Consider the following 11,785-nt stretch of genomic DNA (forward strand, 5'->3'; position numbering starts at 1 on the left):
CCAGTAAAAAAACACAATTGTATAAATGGGTAATTTTATGTAAAAATAATGTTGTAACAATTGTAAGTCGCACTGGATAAGGGTGTCTGCTAAGAAATAAATAATAATAATTATTATTTATTAATAATAATTATAGTAATGTATCTAATTATTTAATTAGATACATTGCTATAATGTATCTAATTAAATAATTAGATACATTGCTATAATATCTAATTAGAATGTGCAATGTATCTAATTATTATAATTATTATTAATTATTAATAATAATTATTCTTGTGCCTCCCCGTGACTTAGCAGTCACCAGCCGCCACTGCAACCAATACAAACCAACAGAATGCAGTCTAAGCTTTACAATGTAAAATTTGAACTGTGTTTTGGTGCCACCTACTGGATACATTGGAGCATTTAAAATTTGACTTTTTTATTGCAATTTGACAGCTTGTAACTTTTGAAGGGCTACAATCAAACGGACACTCAGTGTTATTTTATTCATGCAGCCCGGATAGCCTGCAGCAGTCTATACACTTGGAAATGCACAGCTCTGAATCAGCAAAGCAAATAAAACAACAACAAAACAAGATACATTTCCTCCGGGTCAGGGATTGCACCACCGCCCCACCCCCCCAACCCCCCCCCCCCCCCCCGCCACCCCCCCCCCCCAAAAAAAAAATATCACAAGTGTGAAGAGCTCCAAGACACACAGGTTGTTTTATATATTGTTACACTGGAACAAACAGTGTCTGTAGAGTAAAAGCACAATGTATTTCTCTTATCTGTAGAATGGCCCAGTAACTCTGTCCTAAAGCGTCAAATCAATTCAATAGCCAGGAACAGGTCTGAATCCCAGGGATGTTCTCTAAATTCAGGAGGGACTGTGATCTGACATGCTCTCCTTCTCAGTATCTCTGGATTCAGGCTGGCTCTCATCCCTGGGGACCCCCTTCCTTTACTAATGTGGGTCAGACAGAGGAGAGAAAATAGTCAGCTCTTCACACACTGAAACAAGCTGAGAAGAGAGCTGTATGGGAGGGAGGGACTAAGAAGGAGGCCATTTGTCTCAAGTGGTTATAGCTGAAGGACTGGGAGGGAGGGATTCTGGCTCTAGTCGGTAGGGATGAATGACTGGAAGGGAGGGATTGTGGCTCTAGTGGGTAGGGGTGAATGACTGGAATGGAGGGATTGTGGCTCTAGTGGGTAGGGGTGAATGACTGGAAGGGAGGGATTGTGGCTCTAGTGGGTATGGGTGAATGGCTGGGAGGGAGGGATTGTGGCTCTAGTGGGTAGAGGTGAGTGACTGGGAGGGAGGGATTCTAGCTCTAGTGGGTAGGGGTTAATGACTGGGAGGGAGGGATTGTGGCTCTAGTGGGTATGGGTGAATGGCTGGGAGGGAGGGATTGTGGCTCTAGTGGGTAGAGGTGAGTGACTGGGAGGGAGGGATTCTGGCTCTAGTCGGTAGGGATGAATGACTGGAAGGGAGGGATTGTGGCTCTAGTGGGTAGGGGTGAATGACTGGAATGGAGGGATTGTGGCTCTAGTGGGTAGGGGTGAATGACTGGAAGGGAGGGATTGTGGCTCTAGTGGGTATGGGTGAATGGCTGGGAGGGAGGGATTGTGGCTCTAGTGGGTAGAGGTGAGTGACTGGGAGGGAGGGATTCTAGCTCTAGTGGGTAGGGGTTAATGACTGGGAGGGAGGGATTGTGGCTCTAGTGGGTATGGGTGAATGGCTGGGAGGGAGGGATTGTGGCTCTAGTGGGTAGAGGTGAGTGACTGGGAGGGAGGGATTCTGGCTCTAGTGGGTAGGGGTGAATGACTGGGAGGGAGGGATTCTGGCTCTAGTGGGTAGGAGTGAATGACTGGGAGGGAGGGATTATGGCTCTAGTGGGTAGAGGTGAGTGACTGGGAGGGAGGGATTCTGGCTCTAGTGGGTAGGGGTGAATGACTGGGAGGGAGGGATTGTGACTCTAGTGGGTAGTGGTGAATGACTGGGAAGGAATGAATTTGGCTACAGTGTTTAGTGCTGGACCTGAGGGTCTGGACGGGAGATGGGGAAATGATTTAAGGAGCAGGGAAGAGAAAGTTACTGTAGAAAAACTTACCTTCCTTTTCTTCATTGGGAGGACTGTGGCATACATGGACTCTGCATTATCTGCTGTGGGTTTGCCTGTGAAATGCACCCGGATTAATAGAGGGAGGAGACACAGAGAGGAGGGGTTCTAGATACTCTCCAGCAGTGCTTACCTGAGGGCTTTGCTTGGTTGATCTCAGAGTACAACACCTCAGGTTTGTTATCTGCCAGGGTTTTACCTGAGAAATAAAGAGATGATACTGCATGAAAATGATCCGAGTTTGAAAATCTGGCCTTTTTTTTTTTTTTTTTTTTTAATGTTCGTCCATATATAGAAATGAACAATAACATGTTTAGTAAAGAAATGTATTGGGGAGCACACCCATTCAGGGAATCTTTATTGACATGTTGTACACAGCTTCCAGATGACCAGTTATACAGTATGTACAAGGCTAGGGGACGTTATTCTGTCACTCTTCTCAGCAGAGCAATTTCTCAATACTTATTTTAGAGAACAAGTTGTCAGGGTCGGGGTGAAAGGGAAAAACAAATCCCCCCCCCCCCCCCAGTGTGTTCCAGTACTGGCTGGAGGGGAGTGTAAAGAGTACAGCGTTCATTCTACATTCGAAACATTAACAGTTGATATTATTCCTTATAGAAACACTGTGTGGAGTGGCATTAGGAAGCCTGTCCAATACAGAGGGTTGAGGGGAGGACAGACAGGTTTTATACCCCACTTCTTGTTCATATTCCTCATGTCAAGCTCTGAATAAAGGACGTCACTGTTGTCTGCAGCACTGGGGTTATCTGGGGGAATAAATACAGGTAGAGATTCACACTGTGGATTATTGAGTGTGAGAAGGGTAGTCAGTCATTCCATTGGTATATTGCACATGGATATATAGTTTTTAACAGTCTTGATTTGAGTACTCCAAGTTAAAATAGTTCAGATCTTTTTTCAGTAGTGTGCTTACGAAAACATTGATGACAATTGCATAACGCTTAAGAGAAACATGTTGTATAAGTATGAAATACTGGAGTTCCCTTATCTGATGCATTATTATTTCAGATTCACTTCACATGGTTGTATTTTTCAGTCATTACAACTTGGTGATGTTTAAGGTACCGGGATGGCCAGAGTGGAGCTCTCAGAAACATGTCTAATCCACAAGTTCATCTGGTATCGCTAACCTGTCAGCATGCAACACTCTGCCTCTGGTGTCTGTGAAAAACACCACGTGAGTGCTATTTATTTTTGATGGTTAATGGTTACACTCTGGGATAACACATGCACCAGACATTAGACATGTTTCTGAGTGCTTTACTGCGACCATACACTTTTAAGAAGTCACCATAATGGGACTGAAACAGAACATTTAACCTAAGCATGAAGAATACATTAGTTAGATAACTCTGGAAGTTCTACCCATACCAAGCTGCTATGTAAAGTCCATGAAACACAAGGCAACTTTCAGCAACCTTTTCATGCAAAGTTTCCATCAACTACTAACAGAGGTGAATCAAGACTATGAAAGTGATGTTAAGTTTGGTAAACATGTTGCTACTGTATCAGCTAGCTGCTTCAGAAGCTGCCAGAAATGTTTGGCTGAAGCTTGCCTCGTGTTCCACTGGCTTTAGGAATCTATAAAATGCCTTTGCTGCGCACCTATTTGTAAGCAATTAGGATTTAACATGGCTGTTTCTGAAGCTGAAGATATAACACGGACAACGGATTCTCATGATTCTGAGAAACTTGGAAAATGTAAATATAAAAACAGTATAATACAAAATGGATACTTTCTTTTTAGTTTAAAACAGATTTTGAAATGGGGTTCCCCTGTCAAACAGGCTTGAGATCCTCTAACTGAAACATGAATAAAACGTTTCTGGGTGTGTTTTTGCTGGTGGCGCAGAGATGATTTTCTGTCATTCTTACCTTCTGGTGTCTTGACAAGGACAGCAGAGTACAGGACGTCACAGTCACGTTTTGGTCGGGGTTTAGCTGAAAATGTCAATAGAATAATTAAACGACATGCCAGTCACTTTAGATCCACCACACTACATTGTAGTGTGGTGACAGAAAAGCCCCTCCAAACTATTGAAGTAAAGCAGTATCCATAAGGCCACTAATGTCCAAATCTCTCATGAATCACACAGAGGAAAATGGAAGTTTTCAGAGCATAGATAAACAACCTACTGTTTAACATAAGGGCAGATGAAATGCCTACTTATACAGATTCTGAATTTCAGTAGCTTTTGCTAAAGCATGTCCAGACCAAATTTCATCACAACTAAATATGCATTTCTCTAGATAGAAATACAGCTCTGGACAAACATTTTGCATCACCTAGAATTTTAGGATTAAGACATAAACAAAACTATATAAACATCACTTAAATGATCTTTTACTTAACATCATGTAATCAAAGAAAATACAAAATGATATCGCAAGTGTCTACCGGAAGCCATAATAGTAGTACAGTATTTAGATTTCAAAATGTCACATTTTTCAAATTGTCAGTTTTTGGTTAAGTATATGAAAAACTACAAAGTGATATGTAATTCAATGTGATAAAGTAACATTATTCAACAGATTTCATTCGGCTTTATGAAGCAAAATAAGTTAATTCTATAGGATGATACAAAACTTTTGGCCTTAGCTGTACCAATGTAAGTGTGATGGACAGATAAACATGGCACCTCCATAAATAAACACATTCTGATACTCTACATTACGTGCTGAAGAATTTCCTTTTCAAATTTACCATATCTGGATATGCAATTCTCTAGATGTATGTAAAAATGTACATGGGACATACAGACAGTTGGACAGAGAGACAGCCAGCCTCCACATAATCTAAAGCAGTGTGATACACTAACTGAAGCAATTCTTCCTTGGAGATTTCATCTTCATGACTACACTTGAATACAAGGCTTCACTATCAGAGAGATGTATTGAGGATTCAAATGGTGCGCCAGGGAGAGAAGGTGTCAAGTGGGATGGGATAGAGGGGAGTTCCAGAGGCCCTGACCTTTGTTCTGTTGATTTGGCTTCACTTCTGCGTATACAATCTCTAGGTTGGATGCTGTGGAGTTACCTGGAAATACAGAACAGAAAAAAAAGAAAGGACCAGCATCAGAACAAGAACAAGTCCTTTCTGCAGCAACACTGCCAGGGCAGCATATACACCATCACTGTCTGCATCTGCATCTGCATCAGAACAAGAACAGGTCCTTTCTGCAAGCACACTGCCCAGGGCAGTATATACACCATCACTGTCTGCATCTGCATCTGCATCAGAACAAGAACAGGTCCTTTCTGCAGCAACACTGCCAGGGCAGTATATACACCATCACTGTCTGCATCTGCATCCAGCATCAGAACAGGTCCTTTCTGCAAGCACACTGCCCAGGGCAGTATATACACCATCACTGTCTGCATCTGCATCCAGCATCAGAACAAGAACAGGTCCTTTCTGCAAGCACACTGCTCAGGGCAGTATATACACCATCACTGTCTGCATCTGCATCCAGCATCAGAACAAGAACAGGTCCTTTCTGCAAGCACACTGCTCAGGGCAGTATATACACCATCACTGTCTGCATCTGCATCCAGCATCAGAACAAGAACAGGTCCTTTCTGCAAGCACACTGCCCAGGGCAGTATATACACCATCACTGTCTGCATCTGCATCTGCATCAGAACAAGAACAGGTCCTTTCTGCAAGCACACTGCCCAGGGCAGCATATACACCATCACTGTCTGCATCTGCATCTGCATCAGAACAAGAACAGGTCCTTTCTGCATGCACACTGCCCAGGGCAGTATATACACCATCACTGTCTGCATCTGCATCTGCATCTGCATCAGAACAAGAACAGGTCCTTTCTGCAAGCACACTGCCCAGGGCAGTATATACACCATCACTGTCTGCATCTGCATCTGCATCAGAACAAGAACAGGTCCTTTCTGCAAGCACACTGCCCAGGGCAGTATATACACCATCACTGTCTGCATCTGCATGCATTAGGAATGCATCTTTTCAACAGTAACTAATTGTGACGTTTGAAACAGTAACAATTTCACGTACTGTTTCTGGGCTAAATAAATTACATTATTTTAAGTTTTATTATACTTTATAGTTCATGCTTTATAGTTCCTTCTTAAGAAAGTGTATGGTTAGAGAGAACAAAATAACTCCAGTAATAAGTATTGCGATTCAGATTTGTAATAGTATTTTTTAAGCTATTAATAGAAAGAGTACAAAAGGCTTTCACCATTTTTGTTCACCAATAGCAATGAAAACACTAGAGACTAAATTATATTCTAGGCAAGATTATTTCTACACTAATTAGATTATTTTAAATCTTAAACTATGATCCCTATTAAATAATGTTTTTTTCAAGTCTGTTTATTAAGTGAATATATTTTGCTATTCATAAAAATACTGTAGTAGACTGCCATTGGCTTCATCAAAAACTGTCAGACTGTTTTATTCTTGGTGAGTTAAAGCTCTGTGAGCAGAGTTCTTATCTGTCAGTAATTCACCATTCTCCTGTCCAAGTCCGGAGAGCTCCGTTCCCCTCGAGGGCTGTGCAGGAGCCTGATCTGCAGGGTGCCTGTAAGAGACAGAGAGAGGGGATCAATGTACCAGGGAGGATAGGAGCCTCATTACTGTTGCTTTGATTCTATGTGCACCATGAAACCAGACCATACAACTCAATCTCATCTTGTAACATCAAACTGGGGCTGCCTGCAGCTGGTTCTACCTGCAGTCTAAGAGCACATAGGCACAGTCTCTGAGATCCAGAGAAATCCAATTTCTGCCAGCCTGTTATCCTAACTGGGCCTGACTGATTCCCAATTCAAAATGGGTTTATTCTGCTTCTGATGTAAACTAATACAGTAAGACTGGAGTGGAAGTGTGGTGGGCAATTCACTGACACACAGGAGACAAAACTTTATTTGTAACGCCGCTCAGGCGCACTTATTTATTTTTACCCGCAGAGGGCACTGTTGTCCATGGCCTGAATACTGACAACAGTAATCAGGACCACTGGGTTACCAATATCAGTATACAGTCCAGTGCACATACAAGTGCTCAAAATAATAATGAAAACAAATGACACTAAGAAAAATGGAAAACAAAACACTACTAACAAAACTACAAAATAAAGATGTTGCACTCTGCAGCGTTTCCCTGACCATCGCTACCCGCACGGTCCGGGTCTCCATCCTACACTCCACCGTTCCCTCAGACTACGGTCTATCCTTTTAGAGCCTGCCCACGGTTTCTCCGCTACCCATATATTTTGTTTTGTTTTGTTTTCATTCTCCAGCCGTTCTCGGTCCAGCAATAGAGCCTCTGCTCGCTCGTTTATCGTCCTATAGGGGCAGCTGAGGGAACAGAGTGTTATTTTATAGGCCCATCAATCCCCCAAGGCCCGCCTCCCAACCATTCAGAGAGAGGAAGAGACCACACACCCTAGTCCCACCTCTATGTGTCATTGCCATGACTGACAGGCAGATCTTATGAGGCTGCTGCCCTCTTTCTGCAGCACTATGCATGCGCCAGACAGTCAGCACAGACCTCCCCTGTTACAACTGGTTTCAGAACATTTTAAAAATCAAAGCATATTTGGCTGATAATTGATAATTGGCTGATCTTTAATATGGTCCATCAGTCGTCTTATTAAGTAGTAGTAGTATGTGTGCAGCAGGGTGGAGTAGTGGTTAGTGCTCTGGACTCTTTACCGGAGGGTCGTGGGTTTAATCCCAGGTGGGGGACACTGGAGCAAGCAAGGTACTTTACCTAGATTGCTCCAGTTAAAACCCAACTGTATAAATGGGTAATTGTATGTAAAATTAATGTGATATCTTGTAACAATTGTAAGTCCCCCTGGATAATGGCGTCTGCTAAAAAATAAATAATAATAATAATAATATTAATGTTGTAATATGACTATAGTTCACCTCTAAATAGCAGTATAATGCATTCAGTGTCCTGAAACGGTCCTGACCGCTCTCTGAATATGAAAGACAGATGTTACATCCCTAAAATCCCTGCAGTTGTGAGATGTGAAATTAGTGGGGTATAATCACCCATTGAAATACAATGGATCCCCACACAGTCACAGCGGATCAGTTTAATAATCTGATTTGGGGCTTAAAATTACCTGAATTCATGGGAAAGGCTCTATGATGCAACAAGCTGGTTTGGTCAGAGTTTCACACAGGTTTCAGGGATGAAACTAAATCTTGTCAATGTGTTTTCTATGGAGCCTTCCAGGTTTCAAACACACTGCATCACCATGTGTGTGCAGAGTGAGATCTCAATGGCACAGCATGATGAGTACCTGCAGCACAGCAGTCACAACATGCCCAGAGCTACAAGAGTCACGCCAGCACATATTCTATCAGACATTGCAGTCACTTGTAACTGACATTAAGCTCTATATTCCTACCTTGATTTGGCAGCAATGAACAGAAAACCTGGAAATAAAGGAAACACGTTGTAAAGGTATGATTGTTTTGCTGGAGTTGGTTTTGGTCTGTGTAATTCGATCTATCCATATGGTAAATGAACTGCAGCTGTGATACAGCAGGATATTGGGAATCAGCAGAGTGTATTACAGAGTGTACAGCTTTTAGAGTAGCTTGAGTTCGACTGTACTGCAATTACAGTCTAGCTGCACTATAAACTACTGTAAGTCATAACATTATATATATATATATATATATATATATATATATATATATATATATATATATATATATATATATATATATATGTTAAATTGAAGTTTCATTTCAATTCATTACAAATGCAATTATGCAATTTTTCATTGACACTTATTACTACCCATTCCTGAAAGATATTTTTTAATTCTTTTTTTTACACATGTTCATGGTTCGGTTGCATCATAAGTGTTTTTTTCTATTTAAAAGTTGGGAGTGGAGCATATTTCTAATCACAATGTGAGAATAGTTGATGTTTGTACGTGGAAATGTAATCTATTGATGACACAACACAGTTGGAATGTTAATATGTTAATATACACAAGGAAACGGACAAGGTGACACAATTCAATTGGCTTGATTTAATACGCTCTGGCTGCAGTAAGTTCTCTAAGCCTTTAAAATGCTGGAAAGCTCTGTAATGGAACCAAAGCTTAGTAATTCCAGCCCATCCTGCATGACTGCTGTGAGGTCTGTGTTGTATCATTCAGTATTATAACAAAGGAAATACTAAAATAAATGGCATAACTTAAAATGACAAAGGTTTCTAATAGAAGTCAATGAAATATCTAAAAGATATTCAATGAAAAGAACTAGATCCAATGTTTGTCCTTGAATGTATTAAGATTGTTTTAGTATTTCTAAACGCATCACTATTAAGTCTTTGACAAACGTTTTGAATTACATATTTCTCAAAGTCTGAAATGCAGTCTTCAATCAGCCTCTAACTAGTAAGTTCAGAGTGTGAGTCTCACCTTTGGTCTTGTATCGGTAGAACAGCAATAGTGTGACAGGAAAAAAAATAATCAAAACCAGCGAGACACTGAGAGCAGCAATGATCCACGACCAGGACTCTGAGGGGAGAGAGGAGGGGTGAGTGAATAACAATCAAAACCAGTGAGACACTGAGAGCAGCAATGATCCACAACAAGGACTCTGAGTGGAGAGAGGAGGGGTGAGTGAATAACAATCAAAACCAGCAAGACACTGAGAGCAGCAATGATCCACGACCAGGACTCTGAGGAGAGAGGAGGGGTGAGTGAATAACAATCAAAACCAGCGAGACACTGAGAGCAGCAATGATCCACGACCAGGACTCTGAGAGGAGAGGAGGGGTGAGTGAATAACAATCAAAACCAGTGAGACACTGAGAGCAGCAATGATCCACGACCAGGACTCTGAGAGGAGAGGAGGGGTGAGTGAGTGTTGTTCACAATTATGAGGAATAAAGGGGCATTCACAACAGAAAATAGGAGGCACTTTTTTACACAGAGAATTGTGAGGGTCTGGAACCAACTCCCCATTAATGTTGTTGAAGCTGACACCCTGGGATCCTTCAAGAAGCTGCTTGATGAAATTCTGGGATCAATAAGCTACTAACAAGCAAACGAGCAAGATGGGCCGAATGGCCTCCTCTCATTTGTAAACTGTCTTATGTTCTTAAAGCATAAATATTCAGGAGGGTTCAAGAGCTTGGCAACAACTGTTCCTCTGTTCAGCGGGTGAAGAGGTGATATGTAGAGGTTGTTCTTACTTTGCAGTTCAATGTGTAGCTCCTGGCTGCTCTTCTTCACTCCCTGTGACTCCACAGCACACGTGTAGCTCCCAGTGTGGCTCTTCTCAGTGCTGGCTATGCTGTACAGTGCAGAGTCAGTGCTGTTAGTCACAGGCTCCCCGTCTCTCACAATGGTGTAGTGGAGTTCAGGGCGGGGGGTTTTGTTCACTGCTGCCTCACAGGTCAGGTTAAGAGCCTCTCCCTCCTTCACTGTGGCTCCTGGAGATGCTGTCAGACTCACGCTGGAGATCAGAGCTACGAAAAGATGACATGAAGACAGGTTAGTGATTGTGAAGCTGTCTGACCAAGGTATTCAAATCAATCAGAATCAGCATCTTCCATAGAGTAGGATTCCCCAGCGCCCCCTGCTCCTTAGAGAGACAGAGACAGTGCTGGAGTATAGAGGCTCCTTAGAGAGACAGAGACAGTGCTGGAGTATAGAGGCTCCTTAGAGAGACAGAGACAGTGCTGGAGTATAGAGGCTCCTTAGAGAGACAGAGGCAGTGCTGGAGTATAGAGGCTCCTTAGAGAGACAGAGGCAGTGCTGGAGTATAGAGGCTCCTTAGAGAGACAGAGGCAGCGCTGGAGTATAGAGGCTCCTTAGAGAGACAGAGGCAGCGCTGGAGTATAGAGACTCCTTAGAGAGACAGTGGCAGTGCTGGAGTATAGAGGCTCCTTAGAGAGACAGAGGCAGTGCTGGAGTATAGAGGCTCCTTAGAGAGACAGAGGCAGTGCTGGAGTATAGAGGCTCCTTAGAGAGACAGAGGCAGCGCTGGACTATAGAGGCTCCTTAGAGAGACAGTGGCAGTGCTGGAGTATAGAGGCACCTCAGAGAGACAGAGGCAACGCTGGGGTATAGAGGCTCCTTAGAGAGACAGAGGCAGTGCTGGAGTATTGAGGGTCCTTATCGTTTTGCCTGTAAAATTACCACGAAATGTTTCAGTCAAGAAAGGAAACAAGGCATGTTAGGAACACAGACCTGCCTGCCAAGGACAGAAATAAAACCCAGTTCAGCATGACCTGCACCCACAGGCTCTGTTCACATGGACTTGTTAACTGTGGTGGTCCCTAATAAAAGCAGCTCGATGTTACTGTCTCTCAGGTGTTTCGAGGGCATAGCTCTGGATTCTTGTCACATTTGTAGATTTTCTCTGTCTGTGAATTTGTTCTCTTGGTTGATTAGCCCTTATTTCCACACATAGACAGACAGTGCTGGACAGCACAGTGCAACAGACCTATTCACAGCATGTGTAAACATGCATAATAATCCAACATGATCATTTCTTCGCACTGGACATTAACAAAGGATTGACTGATTCATAATTCAACTTTTAGTGTTTCAAAAAAAATATTTGATATGGATAACGAAAACATAGATTCTCTTTTTGTTTAGAAATAAATCAGTGCACAGCAGAAAATATGC

General features: G+C 42.4%; 1 protein-coding gene across 1 annotated transcript in view; it reads right to left on the reverse strand.

Moving 5' to 3' along the window:
* Positions 1-692: 692 nt before the first annotated feature.
* LOC117407843 (uncharacterized) overlaps positions 693-11,785 on the reverse strand; it is a 19,281-nt gene continuing 8,188 nt past the window's right edge. The window contains exons 3-12 of the mRNA XM_059014506.1: positions 10,342-10,617; positions 9,563-9,661; positions 8,534-8,561; positions 6,618-6,688; positions 5,101-5,166; positions 4,005-4,070; positions 2,801-2,875; positions 2,242-2,307; positions 2,100-2,164; positions 693-952 (exon numbers count right to left, since the gene is read on the reverse strand). Of these exons, the coding sequence (XP_058870489.1) occupies positions 950-952; positions 2,100-2,164; positions 2,242-2,307; positions 2,801-2,875; positions 4,005-4,070; positions 5,101-5,166; positions 6,618-6,688; positions 8,534-8,561; positions 9,563-9,661; positions 10,342-10,617 (815 nt within the window). The 3' untranslated portion in view covers positions 693-949. The remainder of the gene's footprint in view (positions 953-2,099; positions 2,165-2,241; positions 2,308-2,800; positions 2,876-4,004; positions 4,071-5,100; positions 5,167-6,617; positions 6,689-8,533; positions 8,562-9,562; positions 9,662-10,341; positions 10,618-11,785) is intronic.

This window comes from Acipenser ruthenus, chromosome 48 (genome assembly GCF_902713425.1).
Source record: "Acipenser ruthenus chromosome 48, fAciRut3.2 maternal haplotype, whole genome shotgun sequence".
NCBI classification, from domain to species: domain Eukaryota; kingdom Metazoa; phylum Chordata; class Actinopteri; order Acipenseriformes; family Acipenseridae; genus Acipenser; species Acipenser ruthenus.